The sequence below is a fragment of the Pseudopipra pipra genome, chromosome 2 (assembly GCF_036250125.1).
Source record: "Pseudopipra pipra isolate bDixPip1 chromosome 2, bDixPip1.hap1, whole genome shotgun sequence".
In the NCBI taxonomy this organism is placed as follows: Eukaryota; Metazoa; Chordata; class Aves; order Passeriformes; family Pipridae; genus Pseudopipra; species Pseudopipra pipra.
This window is the reverse complement of record NC_087550.1, coordinates 59,261,269-59,283,145: the sequence shown is the minus strand read 5'-3', so window position 1 is coordinate 59,283,145 and position 21,877 is coordinate 59,261,269. Positions and strand designations below refer to the sequence as shown.

The window sequence follows — 21,877 nt, the reverse complement described above, 5'->3', positions numbered from 1 at the left end:
AACTTGTTTGCTACTAGTGAGAATAATCACTTAACTGTTCTAATATTAGTCATTTATTTTTAGCAGAGAGAAAGAGGAGTGCTAGAATGACTTACTAAGATGCATACCATAACCATGCAGTAGGCAACAAATCCCCATTAAGAACCATTAAGTTTTTTAAAATCTGCACACTACCCAAAGCAGGTAAAACAGCTCTGAAGCACCTGCTGAAATGCACCAGCTCCATACTGAGTACGCAGCCTTACAGTGTTTTGAGCTCAGCTTCCTGAAGCCAAAATGCTCACCTCTCAATCACAAAGTTATTGAAACCAGCCAAACCAAATCAGAGATAACTCAAGAAATTTGTGCCTGCCAACAAGATTACTTAGTGTGCTGCACAGACGTCCTCCTCCTGCAGACTGGCAAACTGACAAAAAACACCTCAGTTTTGTTGAGGCTGGAACTCCATTACTATCACACTGACAAGTTCGTGAAAAGGGGAGTGTGTTTGCTTGTGTGGAGGTTGTGTTTTCTTCTGGGGAGAGAGGAATAGGGGCTTTTTCTTTCCATAAAGTGTTAGCATTTTAAAGGATACAGTGATTGAGTACAAACTTGCAGATAAAGTGAGCTCCTCCTTTAAAGTTCTCTCACAAATACTCAACGTCCTCTAGACCCTGAAGTCTCAAAGAGCTCAAGTTGCCCAGCACATAAAAGTTCAGTCTTCCAAAGGACGTACAGAACCAGAGAAACTTCAATCCGCCAGACGTCTTCAACTACACTCAAAATTGCTGACTGAGCGAAATCGCTTTAACCTGGCCCCTACAGTGAAACCGACACTCTGGCTGGAAATAAACCACCGATGTAGATCGACTCAGCAACAGCAAAGCCCTGCTACGCGTGCCCCGTGCTTCGAGGTCTCCTTCTTCCCCGCTCCGCGGGCGGGAGCGGCGGCGGAGCCCCGGCTCGCCCCGCACTCCGGCGGCGGGCGGGGCGGGAGGCGCCCGGCGGCCCCGGGGAGGTACTGGCTCCCCTCCTCCTTCGCGCCCGCGCCCGGTCGGGGGCCACACCAGCCCTTCCCGGCCCCGACACGAGCAGGGGGGGCTCGCCCGGCCTGCTCGGCGGGCCTCAGACAAAGGAAGGAAGGAAGTGGGGACGAACCGGGACGAGGAGCCGACGGCAGCCCGGCCCCCCCCCGGGCGAGCGCGGCCGCCGCATCCGTGTTCGCTCAGCCGGGGCCAACTCCGGCGGCGGCGAGCGGAGTGACCCGGAGGGCACTGAGCGAGGCTGGAGTGCGGCAGGGAGGAGGAGGAGGAGGGAGAAGCGGCGACGGGAGGAGAGAGGAGCGAGGCCGGGGGCTCACCAAGATCCGCTTAAAGAGGTTGCTCTCCTTGGGCGGCAGCGGCACGGACGGCATGGCGCGGGCGGCCTCGGGGCAGGCACGGCTGGCGGGGGTGGGGGCGGCCGGGCGGCTGGCGGTACGAGGGGCGGGAGGAAAGGGGAAGCAGGGAAGGAATACCCCAAACTCGGCAGGGCGGCGGCAGCTCCTGCCCGAGCGGCGGCGGCTCTTTAACTCATAGCCCTGCGCCGCCCGCCCTCCGCGCCGGCTCCCCCGAGCCCCTCTGCGCAGCTGCCGGGGCGGCCTCGCCGCCCGCCTGACGCTGCAAAATGGCCGCCGGGGTCCCCTCCGCGCAGGCGCACCGCCGCTTCCCCCTCACGGACACCCCCCTCCGCCCGCCTGGCCCCGAGGCCGGGAGCGAGGATTCCCTCTGTGATTGCCGGCGTGTCGGCTGGAGCGCTCCTCTCTCGGCGCTTGGACGGCCGCCCCGGAGAGCCAGGCTGCCCGGAAGCCTGTGAGGCGGTGTGGGGAGGGAGCGAAGCCTCTGCTAACGGCGGAGCTCGGGGAGGTTCTGCGGGCTTGGTGTTGCCCTGGCTGGTATTTAAGGAAACAACAGCAAACTTAAGCAGTCAGACTTTGAGCAAGCGGGGACGTCATTAATGCATTTTCAGCAGTTGGTTATGTAAAAGTTCCCGGCACCATCCTGCATGCGTGGAACAGCGGCGTTTATTCATCGCTTGGCTCTTCTGAAAATACGTTTTTCTTCTTGTTGTTCTCAGAATTCATCCTTAAAAAACAAAACAAAAAGCCCACAAAACAAAAAGCAAGCAAACAACCCACAAAAAACACCAACAACCAGGAACACTAAAACCACATGGCCTGGGGCATTATTTAGAAGGAAAACTGGTTAAATTGTCAAGGTTACAGCTAATTAAAAAGACCATCTTACAAGTGAAAAAAACCCCGGTGGCTTCAATTAAAATCTCTGTTTACATAATTACCCTTTAAAAATATTAATTGTATTTTGCTATTTTTTAAGGTATTTTAATTTTGTAATAATATGGTTATTCTCCTACAGTCCCAGATGATGAACCCGACAGATACCTGCAGTAAAGCAAGGGTGCAGAAAACAGGATATCACAAGAGCCAATTAGAAAAACTATGTACTTAATATATCTAATTTGGTTCACAATAAGTAGATGACTGTGACTGAGGATCCTGGGCAGTGTGTCCTTGACTTGACACAAGCCTTGCTGAAGCTGATGCCATGATAGCTGCTTTCCTTTCAGGCTAAAGGAGGGAACAAGAGAGTAGACAATTCCTTGAAAGCGAGTAACCTGTTTGTCAGCCTAACTTAAGAAATACTAACTAGGAGAAAAAAAAAAAAAAAAGATACGTTTAGGAAACTTCCAGAGATGAAAATAGCAAAGGTATGGAGAATATAAAGGGTATGCTTTCCTACAGTTCTTCTTAGCTGAACATTAGCTTGTGGCCACTGGTTTTTGTGAATGATGGTTGGTTTTGATCGTGTTTTGTTAATCTGTCTAGATATATGGTCTGTAATGAGGAATATCTTTATTGTATTTATTTCTCACTTTTTTTGTTCTGGCATGCTTTTAAATGATGTCAGTCACCTGGGTCACTGAGAGCAATAAGTATATTTTCCACACTCAATACCATCATCCCCATATCACCATTGGCGAATCAGAGCTCAAATCAGTCCAGCAGTTTAATTACCTGGGTAGCCTCATCTCCTCGGATGATAAGATTGATGGAGAGGTAGACAACAGGTTAGCAAAGGCATACAGTGCTTTCGGTAGGCTTTATAAAAGAGTTTGGCATAATAAACACTTGAAGAAAAGCACCAAGATCAGTGTTTACAGAGCCATAGTGCTGTCTACTCTCTTATATGGATCCGAATCATGGGTCATCTACCGCCACCACCTGCGACTCCTAAAACGCTTCCATCAACGCTGCCTCCATACAATCCTAAACATCCACTGGTCAGATTATGTGACCAATACGTCTGTTCTAGAACAAGCAGCAGTCACAAGTATTGATGCCATGTTGCTGAGAACACAGCTGCATTGGGCAGGACACATCTTGAGGATGAAGGACCACTGCCTCCTTAAGATCTTGCTCTATGGTGAACTTGCCACCGGCTGCCGCAAGAGAGGAGCTCTGAAGAAAAGATACAAGGACTCCCTGAAACAACATCTCAGCCTTGGCCATATTGATCAACATAACTGGTCTACTCTGGCCTCCAATCGGGAGGTCTGGAGACACACCATCTATAACGCTGCTGATGCCTTTGAGAAAGCACGCAGGATCACTTTTGAGGAGAAAAGACAATTCAGAAAGAATCGTGCCTTGCAGAATTTACCACCTAAGGAGTCTTTCTGCTGTGCCTTTTGCAACCGGACATGCCTATCTCTTATTGGCCTCTTTAGCCACCAGCGTGTTTGTAACAAACATGGGTAGAGCCTTTCCCAAATCTTCGTTCGCGAAGCCAAGCCATGATGACCCAATTCACTCTTCTTTCTGCTGTATGATATAGTAGTGTTGTAGTGGGTCTGATTTTTACAAAGCAGGAGCATTGTTGACAGGGACAGACAACTTGGCTTTGCCCTGCAGCATCATTTTGAGAGCCTGTTTGTACCATGGCATGTCTTCAGCATTTTTTATAACTAGCTGAAACCTTGAATTTATGAACTCTAGTTTCTGTCTTAGCAAAAGGCATGTTTTTGCCTCTGGTTGGGTTGAGTGATAAACAGATGCACCACCGAGATGGGTCAGGCAAATATTATGCTAGGTAGACCTTTGGTCTGAAGCAATAAGGCTGTTCTTGACAGTCAAAGGGCTCTGTTTCCCGCTAGTCCAAACACTGGGAAGAATGCTGCCTGAAAATAGGCAAATTGCAAATAAGAGGCAGGGGTTCAATTTGCATTTAGATGTGTCCGTATTAGAAGTCTGTGTTAAAAGTGGCAAGAAAAGAAAAGCAGGGAGGCAATAAAAGGAACATTTGTAGACTAGCTGAGAAAGAATAAACAAAGAAATGAGCTTTGCAGGGAGGCAGAGCTCCAGTTGAAAGTGAGGTTTGGGAGCACAGTCAAGAAAACTTCTTGTCATTTAATCCCACTGTGCTGGGCAAAACAAAGCTCTTGCTACAGGCTTTGTTAATAAACAGCACTGTATTCAAGAAGCGTATGATTCTGTCACCAGTTTTTTCTTCAAACAGAAGGAATTCAGAAGTCTGTTGGCATCTGTTTGGGCTGAAAGGGGGAAGCAATATTAAAGTGATCTATACATTGTAACAAGCTTGTGATTTTTGCCCTGTAGCTCACTTTACTCTGTGCCCTATAGAAGTTGTGGCACAATGTTTGCACATCGCTAAACTGAACTGGGGCCCCCTGAGCAAAAAGGGGCCTTCGTGTGGGCACGGACCTGCCTTCAAGCCAAGCGTTTTGTAAGGCCTAGAGCCTGTTCTGTCTGATGAGCCATTTCTTTGCTTCCAGTTTCTAAAGCAATTGGTAGGTTGGGATTGCCAGGTTTTAAAGTACAGGACTGCCATCTCTGTCCAAAATCCTTGAAGACCATCTGTCTTTCTGCTGTCACTCTTCCCTTCTGCCTCCAATGGCCCTGCAGGCTGCCATGGTTGTTGAGGAAGGCAGTGGCACCCTGCTTCAAGCAGCCCATGCTCCATAACCCTTGGTCCTCACCAGCTCCATCACCAGCTTCTGCATCGGCCATGCAGGTTTTAAGGCATCAAAATAAACTGTGAGAGGTGTGAAAGCACAGACAGCAATGCAATTTTCCGTCCCTCATACTCTGTTCCTATATTGCAGTCTAAAAGCGTACAGTAAACTTAGGGAAAGAGTGTATCTTACATGTCCAGCCTTTGTCTCAGTGGTGTGGCCCCTGTGTAATCTGCTGCCTGATGGGAGAGGGGGGATGTGGGAGTTTGTTATGGTCTCTATTTTCACAGGTAATTTGAAGAATTCACTCACAAGGCACAATAGAAATTGAACCATGATCACATTTAATCAGAAGATTTAATGCAAGAACCATTACTGGCTGGAGTAGAAGCCGATTTGATTTTCCTTCGCCTACTCTCTTCTTTTGAAACCAATTTTGAAGCAGGTGGTCTACTTGCAGTTTCATGTTCTTATTAGGTTGTCCTCCCCAAGATTCTTAAGTATCTAACTGCATATTTGATGCTTACCAATGCAAGTGTAATTTTATTATTTCATTTCACTAAGTCCCAAAAGTCATAGTGGAAGATGAATGAGGCACAGCAGGGATGGTGTCTGACCAATGGCATCTCTCATGGCACATCACTGCAGGCTCGGGCCTGGGGAAGCAACTTGGAGGTTTCAGGGTGCTGTTTGCTGTGGCCCTTTTGTAAATTGGACCAGTTCCAGGGTGGGTCCTGTTCTCTGGAACAGCCTTTACCTCCATCTGCCTTGACTTCTGTCACAGGGAGTGGAGCAGAGCCGAAAGCTGTCCTCAGGTCTAAGCGAGCAGTTAGTTGTCATTCATGCTCTGAAGTTTGATCCAAATCCTCCCCATCAACCAGTCTCATTTTCAGTCTTTTGGAATATTTACCACACCAAACCCCGGTGATGTTTTACATGCCAAAACCCAAAGTTTTGCCTTTTTTTTTTTTAAAGTCTTGTTGAATGTCAGTAGCTGGGAAGAAAGCTTTTTATAAGTGATTATAGAGATAAAAAAACAATGCTACTTAAGTATTTTTAAAATTTTAATTAGGGAGGTAGTTGTATAATCTGTTTAATACTATCTATTAAAATGTGTGTTTTAAAACATATCTTATTAGGAAACTGCAGCCAACTAACATAGTGATAATTGGAATGGTTAAGTTCATTAATATTTTGTAACCAGTGTTTGTCTTAAGTAACATAGTAATAATTCATTTTAAATAGCTTTGACATAAAGTGGAAATTAATGTTATTTTATTCAGACTTATGTGAAATTAATCTTTAATAATCAGATTTGAAACAATGTTTATTTTCAGGCCATGTTTTGGGAAAATACATGGAACGACCTGTGTCATTTGTTCTGACTCTTGCCATTCCTCCCAAGGTGTTGCTGAAGTCAGAGTGTGTTACTGTGCAGCTCTGAGGAAGGTACCGAAAACAAAGACCTATTTTTAAGGTCACATGCCCCATTTTTTTCTATTTCGGGGCTTGGGTTTCACACAGTAGAGCAGAGGCTGCCTCTCCTGCTGAAGCCAGACAAGGGCCTTGTCTGGCTTCACTGCTGGCAGGGGTCAGGCAATTCCCGCAGATGCCGGTCCCGCCGTGTTGCAGAGGGCTGGCCGGCCGGCAGCACGCCGGGAACTCTGCTTTTCCGAAGGCATGCTGGGACTCGAAGTTTGCCCGCTGTACTTCCCGTCTGCCATGGCCTCGCGCGTGGAGGCAGGATCTGTGCGGCTCCCGTGTGTGCGGACGGTGAGTGCCAAAGCTCCCGGACGGGTCCGACGAGCGGAGCCCCCCGCGCTGCCGCCTCCGACCCCCCGCCACCTCCCGGGCTCCCTGCTCTGGCTCCTGGCTCTTCCTGCGTCTCCCTGCTCCAGCCTGCCCCGTCCGCCCGTAACACCTGCAGCGGGGAAGGGCTGCCAGGGGGGCTTCGTGCAGGGCGTTCGGGGGTTCAATCGGGGTAGCCGTGGTGGGGGGCAGAGGTGTGTGGAAGGTGGCCTCGGAGGCGCGGCCTCGAGCTGATCCTGGTTCAGTCTTTGTGCACTGAAACACATCCTCCTGTGTATTCCTCTGCCTCAGTTCAGCTGCATGGAGTTACTTGCATCTTTGATTGCTAGAAATGGTTTTCATAACCTCTTAAAGTGTTCACGATATTGACAACTCTTTCCTGTCTTGAAATTACAATTTTATAAATTATTATTTTAATGTGACAATTGCAGTTGTCACTTTTCCTTACCGGTTTTGATTTGTGATGTGCACAAGATAATTTTGTCAAGTAAAAAAGTTATTAAAATCTGTTTTGGAAAGCATTTAATAGGTCGTTTACTGCTCGTAGCTGTATAAAAGCTTTGTATGTGCTTATTTCTGCACAAATGTAATGCAGCAACATCTGTCTGAGAAGAAGATACCTGTTTTATTTAGCATAGCAAAGTTATTTTAAAATTTCTGACTTCATTGAGGGTCTGTGTCATGCCATTACTCATTTTTTTTTAGGCATTTAAAGCAAAGAATTTTAATTTCTGGGAGCTCAGGCAAAGCAATACTACACATCTATTATTATTTGAGTACATTGCTTCTTAACTACACCAGTAAAAATAAGTTATAATGAATATGTTTAATGAATTAATTAAAATGAGATATAACATTGGTATTGTAAAATGGAGTTAATGATGGTTAGCACTTGACCAGACAAAAATGGTCCATGCTGACCTGGAGCAATTCCAGTATCATCAGTAGCATTAGGTCTTTTGGAACTGAGTCCACTTATGCCCCTGAGCAACTAAATCCAGGATTGTAGATAATGAGCCCAATTTGTGCCTTTTACTGTGTTCAAGGTAAAGGGAACAGGATCTCTGCTACAGCTGGTTTTAGTCACTAGAGCAATCCATGAGAGGTATAATTGGCTTTCTGTACATTAGAGCAGTCCTGAAATTACTGCTGTGGATTCAATAGCACCTGCTGGCTGGGGAATCTGGGAAAGTGCAGAAGTAGAATAAAGGTCCTTCTCTCCTTCTGTAGATAGTAAAACAGGCATCCAGGCAAGCAGGGTGCAGTACTTCTGGTTTTGCTGCATATTGCTCTTTCTTCCTTGTGGACAAATGGATGAAAGTAAACAGGCGAGAATAATGGGTGAGTTGAGTAGTTAGTGTCACAGTAATTTGTTAATAAAAAGCTTGAAGATGCATAGAAGGTCTTGTCACTGATGAGTAAAACATAATTGTGTCAGGAAACTGAAATGTATGTTCCAAGGAAATCCTGCTGCCAAAATGTTCGTGCTCTTATTTTCTCTGAATCCACTTCTGTTGATTTTTACATTTGCATTTTGCATTTGTTTGTTGTTGTGAGTTTTTTTCAGTAGAATGCTTTCTTTTTCTAGATAATAACACTGTCTACTTTTAATTTCAGGTGGTGGAAAAATAAGAAACAAAATGAAACCTTTCCAAAGGATCTGTCTGTTCAAGAGCCTGCTTGCCAATTGCTACTGTCACAGTCAATTTCCCAGCTGTCTTTTCCCACCCGTTGCAAAGAAGATAGGGTGTGTGGTGGGACTGCACAAGCATGGATTTTGGAGGCCAAAGTCTTTATTGGACACAGCTAGATTCACTCTGTCTTTTAACAGTTGGCATAGGGAAATCCATCAGGATTCTCAAGCTTTGTGGAAGCATGAGGCTGTGCAGAAGTATCTGGAGACTTTAAGCAAGGAATACCAGCAGGTTAGTCATCTGTTAAATGCAGACGCATTAAATGACTTTGAGCAAAGAACCCTGAGGAGAAGATATGCTGATCTGTCCCCCATTGCAGCTGCATTTCAAGAAATCAAAGAAGCTGAAAAAGAAGTTCAGGAGTTAGAAGCTATGTGCAGAGGTAAGGAGAACAGTTTCAAAACAGTAGCTGTGTTTGTGATAAACTTCATTGCCCAGCCTTTGAGGAAAGCTTGTGAATAAGTTCAGCCAGCCCTGGAACACCCTCTGGTCCTCCCTGCTCCTGGGTTTTCTGCATCCAGCCACATCCTTCCATTTTTCATCTCACTTCACTTTAGTTTGAGGTCTTAATACAGTCAATTTAGGAGAGTAGGGATCGTCTGGAACCTTACGGCCATCTGTCTAGCAGAAATGGCTGGGAAGTGTTTGTATTAAGGTTATTTTTTTTGGTAGAACTGAGAGCAGTTTGAACTGAAGCAAAGTATTTACTGAGCCTAAAACATTTGATAGATGAAGACTTCAGCTGTGTTATTTAAACTGGGAGTCCATCTGGCTAGTTCATTGATATTTATTGACCAAATTACATGAACTTTCATTAGGCTCTGAATTGTCAGCTTCCAATATAAGCAGCAAAAGCTAGTATTTCTTTGAAAATATTTGGGGAGTCCTTTAAGGAATAAATCTGATGGTTGTCTAAGAAGCTGTTGCTTTTCAATACTCTGCTACAGTAGAAGTTGAGGTAAAAAAGAATTAAAAATTATTGCTGGTTTTTGTACCATGTCGGAATAAGAAAGTACATGGGGAATAAAAGAATTTATAAAATAAGTAATGATGCAACATTTGGGAGAAAAAAATCATCATTGTTAGAAGTGCAAGGAGGCACACACGATAGGAAAGGAAAAGGAAAGGAAAGGAAAAATGGCAGTTCTGCTACACCGGTAAGTATTAAGCCAGGAGAGGGAAACAATGACCTGGAGAGAATGGGGCTTACATTAAAGCAGTGAAGAAAGGGAAAAACAAAGGACGGGAGAAATCCGTACCCAGTGGTGTAAACGGAGGAGGACAAAAGTTCATGGTGCTCTTCAGAGAGAGAGCCAAGGGGTGTTGACAAAACAATGTAAGCCATATTGAAATAAAGCTGGTGAAATTGTAACTTATTTAGAAAGGTAGAAAACATTTGTATTCCTAAGTTTTAGAAATAAATAACTGTTTGTGCTTTTGGAAAAAAATGGTTATTTAAAATGTTTTAATCCTCAAACCTCTCTAATTCTCTTCACTGGCGAAAAAAGGAGAAAGAGCGAAGGAAACGAGGGACAAAAATTTAATGCTGAAAAAGAAATATTCTTGAAAGAATAATAAAGTATTAAGAAAACTTTGGGAAATTCATACTGCAACTTAAAAAGGCTATTTTTAGATCAAGTAAATATAATGAAGAATTTTTCCAGTTCCATAAATTATGATGTGGATGAATAGAGTGCATTCTACTTGAAAGAAGGGAAAAGAATGGTAGAAAATTGCAGCCAATAAATTAATTAAATGGAGCCAAATTATTTTATCTTACTGTTTATCATGTGGCCAAGTTAAAACACAGATGTTCCTTTCATTTGACTGCTCTTTGTTTTCCATTTAGCTCCGTAACTGACCGCCTTCTCTCCAGTACCTGAATTCCTCACTATTGATGTAGGATTTTATATTTGCAACACTCAGTGAAGCAGAAAAATATTTCCCATTTTGCCACTGGTGACGTGAGTCATGGGGTAGATTAAATGAATTCTGTTTTGCAGGGAGGTAGGAATGGGATACCAGTCCTTCAAACTGTAAGCTTACTGGTCACCACCCGACCATTCTCTCACCTCTGCTGACAGTAGTTAATTTGATATTGTGTGTCTGATTGATCAATAATCATACTTTTTGGACCAGCTAGAAGGCTTTGATTCAGTAACAGTTTTAGGCTGGAGTTGTGACATACTGGCAGGGAAATTTTTACAGTTCCGAGGGGGGACCTTATCAATGTATACAAATATCTGAAGGGAGGGTGCCAAGAGGATGGAGCTGGGCTCTTCTTGGTGGTGCTAAGAAGTTGGACAAGAGGCAATGGGCAGAAACTGATGCACAGGAAGTTCCACCTGAATATGAGAAAGAACTTCTTTACAGTGCAGGTGACCATGCACTGGAACAGATTGCCTGGAGAGGTTGTGGAGTCTCCCTCACTGAAAATACTCAAGAACACAATCCTGTGCCATGTGCTCTAGGATGACCCTGCTTGAGCAGGGAGGCTGGACTAGATGACTCCACTGGTGGTCCTTTCCAACCTTACCCATTCTGTGATTCTTGCCTTATGTACAGGAGATGCCAGGTTCAAGTCTTGATCTGACATATTTTATTTAAGGAAAAAAAAAACCAGAGCATACATTAAAAACTGTGATATGGAACAGCTGTTGCTGTCCTCGCCCAGGATACAAAGCTGATTCAACATACCAACCCATTTAGTTCTCGAGGGTTGCTGCTGAGACCACCAGTAAATGTGTGTGTACCCTTGTGTGTGTGTGTTGGCTGCTGCAAAGGGGAGCCAGGCTCCAGCGGCCCAGCGATGTGGAGCCTGCGGTACTTGTGCCTGCCGTTGGGATACCCAATTCCTGCTGCAGAGTCCAGAGCTCAGGTGTTTGAGTGTCCAGATTTATGCTGCATTCAGTGATTGAGTGTCCAGATTTATGCTGCATCTTAGGCAGACCTATGGTTTCTATGCTGGTCACAAGGGAAAAGGCTTTCTCCTCCTCTTTGTTGCTTTCTTCCCTTGGTCTCACTCCCAGCTGTTCAAACCTGTCTTCACCCATTCCCTCATTTGTGGTGGTGATTGTCCAGTTGTAATTTAAATCCAGTTCAACTTGGCATGGTAAAAACATGTATTTATTTAACCAGACTTGTTTTATATCTTCTGGTGAGTTGAATTGTTTTACTTTCTGATGAGTGACAGAGCCACTCCTCAGCAGGTAGAACAGTGTGAAGAAAGATAAAAAGGAGAGGATGATCCCTGTTTCAGCAGTGTTGGGTTTTCCACTTGACTCCCAACTGTCTTCCAAGTTTCTACTTAGTGTATAATCTAGTGCTAAGTGATCAGCATTTTTAGTTATTGTAAATTGGAGCCTCCGTAGCAGAAAAGGTTTGGAGCTTCTGTAAGCTTTACCTGAAAATGTTTCCTAGTTTGTTAGTAAGCTCTAAAATGTGGGAAGGGGCAGTCTAATCGCAGGTAAGACACCTGCTACTCCTTCCAGCACACCTGGAAAATATGATCATTTAGTTAGCAATGGACATCACAGCTTGGGCAGTTCTTATTTGATATTTCATGCTGGTAAAATGCTGCAAGCTTTTATGTGCTGCAGTCCATGTCTTTGAATGGCCGCATTATAATTTGCTCTAAGATGGATGAGATTGGCTAACATCTATTCATGTTATTGGAATTTAGAGCTAGACAGGAGAGATGAGAAACAACTTCTAGAGCTTGCCTTAGAAGAGAAGGAAACTCTGGATGAAAAAATGAACCTGTTGTGCAGAAAGGTGAGCCTGAGGTAAAATTTTACAGCTTTGTAAATAAAGATGTCAGAAAAATGTTCCTTTGTGATCTTACCAATAGGCTGACACTTGTGTAGATGAAACAGAAGTCCAGCTTCTGTACTCTCCATGAAAAGAAGTGGCAACATTAATTGTTAGTAAGATTCTTAGTGACAATTGTGTCTTAGAAGCTGAGTATTTTAGTAATTTTTCTTGCTTGTTTGTCTGTCTGGAAATGCTGAAGGGGATTAAAAAAATGGTGAGTCTGTGCTACTGAAACCCAACATGACACCCTAGTAACTGTTTGTGGCAGCAGAACATGCATTCTTGAAAGATTTCTGATTGAAACCTTTCATGTTGTCTTCAGCTGAAAGTACCACAAGTGGGGAAATTAATTATGAGCAGAGAAGCTAAACAATTCAGTGGGAACTTCTGTGTTTGGGCTCATTTCTATGTTCAAACTGAAATAATATGAAATGGCACTTTCTGAAAAATAAGACTAATGCAAAGATTGGCTGGGTTAGCTAATAACTTTGTGTTCATAGGTAGATGGGGCTGGCAGGGGGTAACCTTACACCTGACTTTGCAGGGCTGAATTTTCGTGTGAATGCACCAGCATATCCCATTTCCACACAGACTGCGCTGAGTTGCAATGGCCATTGGACAGCTTTTTGGTCCTACTTAACTAGCTTGCCAAAAGAAATTAGTGGTTGTGTGTGCTGAAGCTGTGGCAGTTGCAAAGGACGGCTGTAAATTTGATTAAGAGGAGATAGAGAGTCATGAAGGAGATAATAACATTCCTTTTTTTTTTTCTTTTCAGCTTTTCCAGCTTCTAGTGCCAAAGGAAAAATACGATAGAAGTCCTGTCATATTGGAAGTGACAGCTGGCAGAACAACCGGAGGTCAGCAAAGTCCCTACAGTGAAGATTGCTTCAAACCTCTATCCAACTTTATTAAACCTCATGGGTTATTCTTAATGCTTTTTTATACTTTATTGGCATTAAGTAATGCTTTCTAAAGATGAGCATTAACCTGTGTAATGAGTGGGGTTAGAGTTGCAGCGAAATCTAAAAACTGGTGACTGCCATTTTGTGAACTGCTATTTATGTTGTAGTGCCTTTATATTTTTAGGAGACATCTGCCAGCAGTTCACTAAAGAAATGTTTGAGATGTACCAGAACTATGCAGACTACAAACGTTGGACCTTTGACATTGTGAACTATACGCCAGCTGAGATAGGTACAGTAGTTCTTCAGACATTCCACCAAGACAATGAAACTAAAGGCAGTGTTTCTCTGCTATATTTGTCACATACTATTTGTCTCTCTAGGAGGGTTACATCATGCTGCTGCTCATATTTCAGGGGAGGATGTCTACAGGCATCTGAAATATGAAGGAGGGACTCATCGAGTCCAGCGAATCCCTGAGACAGGCATGTCATCAAGAATGCAGCGTATTCACACTGGGACAATGTCAGTTATTGTCCTCCCTCAGCCAGAGGAGGTAAACTGTTAATCAGGGTGGTAAGGTGATGGTGTGTCCCTGCTCACCCATTTTGGCATTTAAAAGCATGTTACTGTTTTGGGGATTTCATCAATACCCAAGTGCTTTATGCAAGTCCCAGCAAAGGAACCACAAGTGCTCTGACTCTGGAAGATGATATCCTTGGCTCTGTACCTTACGTGTGTAAATGGATCATCAGAACCAACTTTGCAGAGATTTGCTGTTGCCTGAAATGGCATGTAAATGAATGATCATTTCATTAAGTGTTCCAGCCCCAACACTGGCAAGGCTCACTGTAATGAGTAAGCCAATTTTAAATTACACCTTGTATTAATACAGGGAATATATCCAAGAAAATACTCAGTGTTGCATATTAATGTGATTCTGCAGGTCCTTTTGATTTTTTTTTTTTTGTTCATTTAAATTATTGGTGTCCTTCTCTGTTAAATCAAGGACAATCTCCTTCGAATTTGAATGAGTGTGTTGGCTAGTCTTTCTGAGATCTCACTGATACCAACAGTTCTTACTTAAACCAGATATATACGCATAAAATGAACAAACCCAGATCCTGTAGGCTTTCCCTGAACCTTCTCCTCCTTCTTTGTAATACTTTCCTTGCAACATTGATCAGATCTGAATGTTCCTTTCCCATCCACTGAGCTCAAACTATGGTCCAGGTCATCATGGACTCATATTTCCAGTGTGGCAATCCTTACTTGGATGGATCTGGATATACCTATTTTTTCCTTGGTTAGATGAGTCTAAGTACTGTTGCAAGAATCATTCAGGCTTAACTCATGAACAAGAACTTTGCACTGCTGTTTAGTAGTAGTTTTTAAATATTTGCTTATTTCTTAGTCTCCCTCCAAAGCGAGTGGTTTTACAAAACGTTGATTTTGTTTTCTTTCACACCCCCCACGCCCCCCTTGTCTTGTGAAGGACCTGGAGTAAGAGTTTGAAAAAATAAGTGAAATATTTAAAGCATCACTTGCTTTTCAGAGATATTTGACACTGCATTTTTTAAGTTATAATGATTATAGCTGTTACTCAGGTGTAGAGGAGCAAGTTTTTGAGCAGTGATTTTTTTTTTTTTAATGCTGAGTATCATTGACATTCAAATATTTTTAGAGTGAGGAGGAAGTAGTAATTTTCTTTGATTCTAGGTTGATGTTAAAGTGGATCCCAAAGATTTGCGTATAGATACATTCAGGGCCAAAGGAGCAGGAGGACAACACGTTAACAAAACTGATAGTGCTGTGAGAATTGTACACCTTCCCACAGGTAAGTCTGGCTGTATTCTGTACTTCTAATCACACGAAATCTGTATCCTGAAAAGAAAGCTGATGAATCCTGCAAGTTGTCTCTTGCAGGTTGGGCCCTATACCAAAGAAAGGAAGTAGCCCTTTCTGGTTTCTGCCCCTTTTGTAGTAAGGCAACATGTGAGAAAAGGTCTGTGTACCAGTGGCACAACAATTATGCCAGTTTGTCTTCAGAGGGAGTGTTTAGTGAAAACACTGTCTTTGAAGGATGAAAGAACAAATGGAGGGTGACAGGGATGGAATGGAAGATGTAAATGATTCGTGCTGTGTGCTCTGTACCTTCAGGCATAATGGCCACTGGCAATCCGGGGCACGCTTTGCTTGGCTGAAACCTTTGTAGTTACATGACTGATAAAAAAGACAACTTAAAGATTTTCATTCAGTACTAGATAATGCTATCATATGTCGAATAGGAGGGGAAATGTATGCTGATGGGAAGGTATCATGTAGGCCAGACCGCTCTGTCTTTCTCAGGATTTGTTTTTATTGAAATTCAGAGAGCTTCTATCTGTCCAGATGCAGAATCCCTTTAAGCACAGGAAATTCCAGTAGTGACCTGAAAACAGCTGTTTCCTATATACCTTTTTCTTTCAAAAATCAAATGAGAAGCGAAAATAAGTACTACATTTCTTTTAAAGAGCATTATTTTGCTTTATTTCATTATTCATAGTTGAAGACTCAACAGTTTTGATTAGGAACCTTTTTCTGCCAGAATAATGAATTTTCCAGTCTCCTAGAGCTTATCTGGACTAAGACTTTAAAAACTTGTGTTACACTGTTTTAAACATGCTTCTGTAGACTGTTCAAATTGCATTTTTAACATATGACAGCTAATTGGAGTGAACCCATTTTCTGGAGGCAAGGTCAGAAACTTGTTTGCTTCATGAAATTTTAAAATATCCCTGATTTTTTATAGCACTGAACAAAGCCCTCCAGTGCAGCTGTGACAAGTTTAAAAACACGCTAATGGTTCTGGCCAGTGTGGTAAAATGACTTTTTATCCCACAGCTGAAAGGCCCTACAAACCAGCACTCCAGTAGGTTTCATTTGCCTAATGTGTTAGAATTAATTTAGCTTGTTTGTTCTTTGTTATAATGGGCTTTTGATCTGAGTTCTTGAATCCCTCTGTAAAGGACTGGCAGTGGAGTGCCAGCAGGAGCGGTCACAGCAGCTGAACAAGGAAATAGCTCTGCGGACACTGAGAGCTAAGCTGTACCAGCAGATAATTGAAAAACAACTAAGTCAAGAGCAGAGCGCCAGAAAACTGCAGGTGAGGACATGTGATGGCTGAGATTCAGAGGGGGTGCTGTGCTGTAGATTTGTTTCTGATCTTTTTGAGTGATTGTGACAGAGCAAGGAAGAGTGTGTGAGTGTGTGTATAACCAGGTGTGCTTACAAGGGAAAATCTTGTATTTTAAAATGGTAAGTCTGTTTCTACTTATCCCAGTTCCACACTATTGTAGACTTCTCAGGCAATGAAAAGAGACGTGTGGCTGGAAACAAAAGAGTCAAAAGACTAACTGGAATTATCCAAGAGGCAAAACTCAACATCATATATTTAATGTCCCTGTTAAGGCCACAGTTACACAAATAAAGCATCAGTAAAAAGTTATTTTGTGCGAAAAACTAGGATCAGAAGTTCTCAGAAGTTTCTAAACCAGAGTATATGATATAGCCATACAGAGCTTTTGAAAGAGACAAGTACATAAACAATCCTGCCACTACAGATGTAGGTAGCAGTTTATTTGATATGGTTTAGGTAACCTTTTAAGGAAGAAACAGCTTCCCTAAGAGTTACCTCAAGTTAGGCTGCACCATCTGTGGTACAAAATTCAGCAGTGATCAATGGGAATGAAAAACTTTAGAATTAGAAAATTACTCAGTACTCCATATTTTCCAGCTTAGCTATTTAATCACTAATTTCAGGTTGTATTTACATGTATTGTTCCTGCAGAGTGTTCCCCCATCGTTGCAAGCAGTGAGCCATTTATCTTTTGTTATTAATTTCAGCTTAAGAGTCTTCAAAGTTGCATAAAGGACTTAGATGAACCTTTATATAAATACTGTGGAAAATCAGGCAAAAGTGACTTACCTTTCCTAATATCTCAGAATTTATCCCAAAAATCCCTTCTCTTGAATTACACATGTTGAGTGCAGATGAGTGCTGCTTGCACTCTCGCACTTTACCACTAGAGGGTAGCTTAGCCTCTCACTCCTAATTTACTCTTTTGGTGCTAATTTCGGATAGCCACGCGTTGACTGTGCTGCTTCCGTTATTAATGGAGACTACTTTCATAATTTTTTTGTGAGAGCTATAACCCCCAAAAAAGGAAAAATACTTACATTTTGGAACTAAGGACTCATATAGACGTATCTCTTGCCTTACATGACTTTTGAGAGTTAAGTAGTTCTTCCAGCTACAGAGCTGGAATAGAAATGTGCTGGAGGATATAAAAACTTGGCCTGTGATACAGAATCACAAACAATACAGTTTAGTAATGCCACAATATTTAAAAAAACCCCATATGCTAAGCCAGTGATTGCTAGGTTTGTGGTTGAAACAGGCTCATCCATTAAAGTTTATTCTAAACATGATTTTCTAGAGGAGTACTTGATTTTTTAAAAACGTAACATAACAGAATTTTTTTTTTCTGCTTTTCTACAGTTGGGAACAAGAGCCCAGTCAGAGAGAATTCGTACTTATAACTTCACCCAGGACAGAGTCACTGACCACAGGATCTCATATGAGGCACGCAATATCAAGGTAATGGTTGCTTATGGAGTATTTAAAGTTAGATACTTGGGTGTACCATAAGAATTAAAAATAATTTAGTGAAAACAATTTAATATATATACATGAAGAAGGTAGCCAGTTGTGCTCTGACAGAACATTGTAGATTTAGAAAGCTTAAACTTTCTTTCCTGCCTTCTTGTAGTGTTAGAGATTACTGACACAGGCTATAGCTCACTGGCCTACTTCTCTGTGTATTTTTCTTCTACTGTATGAGTGGAAAATGATCAAGCACGTAGTCCTCAATGAGCTCCATGAGTTTCTTGGCCAAACTGGGCAGGTGACATTTGAGATTCTTGAAGCATAGTACATCCAAAAGAAAAAGCTGACATGAGGGACTTCTTTTTTTTGTTAAGCCATTCTTTTCTCCTCCTAAAGCTGAGGTGAAAAACAACAATACTTTATGTTTGCCTCAGAGGCCAGACTTAAAAGAAACTGCAACTGAATTGTTTTCATTTTAAGATTATCTGAGATCTTTTTTCTGAGTAAATATCTACATATGGCTTGAATCTTATTGATCGTTCAGCCTGAAAAAAGAGAAGGCTCCGGGGTGGCCTAATTGCATCCTTCCAGTATCCGAAGGAAGCCTACAAGAAAGGTGGAGACTTTTTACAAGGGCACAAGGAGGAATGGGTTCAAACTCAAAGAGGGTATGTTTAGATTAGATATTAGGAAAAAATCCTTTACTGTGAGGGTGGTGAGGCACTGAAACAAGTTGCCCAGAGAAGTTGTGGATGCCCCATCCCAGTAAGTGTTCAAGGCCACGTTGGATGGGGTTTTGAGCAACTTGGTCTAGTGGAAGTTGTCCCTGGCCACAGCAGGGGGGTTGCAACTAGATGATCTTTAAGGTCCTTTCTAACCCGGGCTATTCTATGGCTCCATGATTCAATTTATTGCAGTTTTTTAAGAGTGAAAAAGACTCCTGATAATGGATTTTTGAGTATTAAATTTATGTAAATGTTTTGAATGTCAGAACAAAGTTTAGGGTGATCCCTTGATATTTTGGCTTAGGTATCCACTTAACAGCACTTAGCCATAAGTGCTATTGCATAAGGAGCAACGCTTTTCAAACTGCACCCACATGTGTCCTGGGTAAATCCAGAGACTGCAGGGCATGCTAAATGGTTTATATTGAAAGGAGTGCAGAATACCATGGTGGAGGAAATAGTTCCATGATTGCATGAAGGTGACTTTTCTTAGTTACTTTGTGCTGGGAGCTCATTACTTTTTGAGTGAAACTGGAACCATAAATTGCCTAACAAAAGTTAGTTGCGCTTTGCTTGCAGAACAGCCTAGTTTTTGGCACAGACAACAGCATTAGAATTAGGTTCTTCAGTCCTTGATTGTTCTTATAGGGGATTTTCATGTAAGCGCATGGGTTACATGAAAATATGGTGGGAAGGCACCAGTAGCTCCTTTTGTTGCTACCAGAATCAATGTGCCTTTCACAGGCAGCCAGCCAAGTCCCACTGCTGTCCACCACGTGTTGCTTTCACACAGGCAGAAACTGCAAGAGTGAGCAAGTGGACAGGCTGCAGAAAAAGAGCATTTTAGGGGCTCCTCATTGGAGTAGTCAGCATTTCAGAATAGTACTGAAGTACAGTCAGTAATGCTTTTGTCTGCTTTTTTTTCCCATAGGAAATTCTGTGTGGGAAAGAAGCACTGGATAAGCTAATCAACAGACTACTGGAGTTTGCAGAGATAGAGGCTGTCACCGAATATCTAGAAAATCTGCAGGCTTCGGAAGGCGGAGGCTGCTGACAACGATGTGTAGAGTTGTGTTCAGTAGCAAAATAAAACAGGTGTGTTTGTTGGATGATAGGTTGATTAAAATCAATTCCTCTGTTTCTCAGTGTATGATACTATTCTTTTTATGTTTTGGTGCAAATGGGTTGAATTTATTACAGTAGGCGTGGCAGAAAAGAACAGGCTTGAAGTACTGTGTGCATACTCCTTGCGTCTTGGCAGCTGAGCTTTGTTAAGCTGGTCGTCTTGACTATATTACAGCTGGAAAGAGACAGAATCGTGGTGGTGGAGCAGGGAGTGCACTTTTTGTTTTGGGGGGTGGAAGATGTTCCTCTGCGGGTGAAAGAAACTGAGCTTCCCCAACAGAGTCTAGAGTCTGGCCTCCTGAATGCTAATTCTTTTTTATCCATTTATTGTGTCAGCTTCCTAAATGAAATCCCTTAAAAATAACTTTGTGTTATGATACTTTAGAGTAAATATACAAAAGCAAAGGGAGTGATCTTGGTCAAGGGGCCAGAATGTTAAGAGAGAATCTTATCAGCTTTCTTCCAGCCATTCTTGGGGCAGCTTAGGGTGGGACTGGACCTTGTGCTGTGGTGGTGTGTAAAAGTACGTGTTCTAGTTTTAAACTAAGTAATAACAGGCAGAGCAAACAAGTTCATAGTGTAGATGCATTTTAGCAAACCAGGTAGCTCTGGAATTCAGCTTCTGCCTTGATGTCTTTGGGAATGTCTGCCTGTCCCTGAGGGTGATCCAGATGTCTATGAGCACACTCGGCTTTACTGGGCCTTGGGTTTATGTTTTTCCCTGCGCGCGTGTGGTGCTGTGTGCTGACAGGCACCGACCGGAGGCAGGCAGACGTCACACCCAGTGACTCAGGAATACTCCATGTTCAACGTGACACAAAAATAGGTGCTCTGCTGAACTCAGTCAACTTGCAAGATCACGGTGTTTTCTTTTTATTTCAATACTGAGTTCTTCTGAATGGTGTAGTTTTTACTACTGTATATATAACAACAGTTTAAACATTATTCAGCTATATAAAGAAAGACAGAATTTATACCAGGAAGAAAGCAGGAAAACTATACTCGTTTCCTCAGTTCTGGAATTATTCTTCAATTCTTTTGTGTGTTCCTATCAGCAAGCTTTGTCTGACAATTTCTGACTTGCTTCCAACACTTTAATTACAAAAGCTTCTGGGATTTGATTTTTTTTTTTAATTGATAGCTCTGTAAATCTATCAGGAAATGTATTTACCATGCAATCCAGTATTCATTTAAACTTTGACTTTTTGCAATAAGCAGTTCAGAATTCAGAAAAAAAACCCCTCCATGAAGATCTGCAACTGAGCTTATACTTCTGCCATACTGACAGACTGGCAATAACAAATATGATCAGCTGTATCCAGAGAGTATCTGGAAAAGTATCCAGATAATATGCTTATCCAATTACCACGCTCACTTTTGTTACACAAACCAATTTATTTTATTAATGATATCTCTTGAATAATCTTAGAAACTTCTTAAAATGTACACATTTTAAATAATCAGATTTCACTTCCAGGATTAATTAATACCTATGAAGTACTTAACTATGAAAAACTATTGAAACACTTAAAAAATGGTCCTCATTTATTTTACTGGAAAAAAGATGGTCATATTTCTGCAGGACCTTAATTTAATTTTCTGTAGCCCTTTTTTGTTGCTGGTTTGGTGCAGAGTGACGAGAAAGGGAAAAGCAGACAGCAGCTGCACTCTTCTACTAAGTTTTGGATGTCCCAAACATAGGCATTGAAACTCAGCAGCTAAGCCCCTTCTGCCAGCCTAGCCTGGGAGATTCTGGAGGGTCTTTTTCTTATTAAGCTTCTTCTGCAACCACATATATGTGTGTATGTGTGTGTGTGTGTGTGTTAGCAAAATATGGCTACAGCAGAATTCGGGATAGAGCAGCCTGCTTCTACAGGAGGTCACTGCCTGCAGTGCAGGAATATTTGCTTCTCCTCATTGAGAAAGCATTATTTGAAACTGTTTGCTCCTAACTTAAAAAGATTCGAAGCCGTATTTTATTCTAAGTTCTTCCACCCTAGTCTTTCTGTGGGATGTAAGAGCTGAGAGATTGTGATGGGGTTTGACTGTGGGCTGGCACTTGTCCTCAAAGAAGGGATGTGGGGTATAACACTTCCATTTCTGAGGTGTTTTCAGGATGGAATACTCTGAACTTGGGCTTTTTGGTTCCTA

The 21,877-nt window shown here is 42.4% G+C and overlaps 2 protein-coding genes across 9 annotated transcripts in view; one reads left to right on the top strand and one right to left on the bottom strand.

Moving 5' to 3' along the window:
- NAA16 (N-alpha-acetyltransferase 16, NatA auxiliary subunit) overlaps nt 1-1,599 on the bottom strand; it is a 64,469-nt gene extending 62,870 nt beyond the window's left edge. Inside the window, exon 1 of one of the 2 annotated variants that reach the window (XR_010428340.1) lies at nt 1,340-1,599. Coding sequence is in view for 1 of the 2 variants with exons in the window: in XM_064645640.1 (XP_064501710.1) it covers nt 1,340-1,393 (54 nt within the window). In the remaining variant the exon portion in view is untranslated. The remainder of the gene's footprint in view (nt 1-1,339) is intronic. The other variant, XM_064645640.1, reaches the window with a different exon arrangement.
- Nucleotides 1,014-19,741, top strand: MTRF1 (mitochondrial translation release factor 1). Of its 7 annotated transcripts, XM_064645642.1 has the most exons (13): nt 1,014-1,357; nt 5,301-5,455; nt 6,348-6,459; nt 8,050-8,160; nt 8,437-8,895; nt 12,196-12,287; nt 13,102-13,183; nt 13,413-13,520; nt 13,612-13,784; nt 14,948-15,065; nt 16,237-16,373; nt 17,769-17,867; nt 19,533-19,741. In XM_064645642.1, the coding sequence occupies exons 4-13, from the start codon at nt 8,130-8,132 to the stop codon at nt 19,653-19,655; spliced, it is 1,422 nt and encodes a 473-aa protein (XP_064501712.1). In that variant the 5' UTR covers nt 1,014-1,357; nt 5,301-5,455; nt 6,348-6,459; nt 8,050-8,129; the 3' UTR covers nt 19,656-19,741. The 7 variants fall into 7 exon arrangements, with proteins under 7 accessions (XP_064501712.1, XP_064501713.1, XP_064501719.1 ...); XM_064645643.1 differs by lacking the exon at nt 5,301-5,455; XM_064645641.1 differs by lacking the exons at nt 1,014-1,357; nt 5,301-5,455 and adding an exon at nt 1,799-2,745.
- Nucleotides 19,742-21,877: the final 2,136 nt, after the last annotated feature.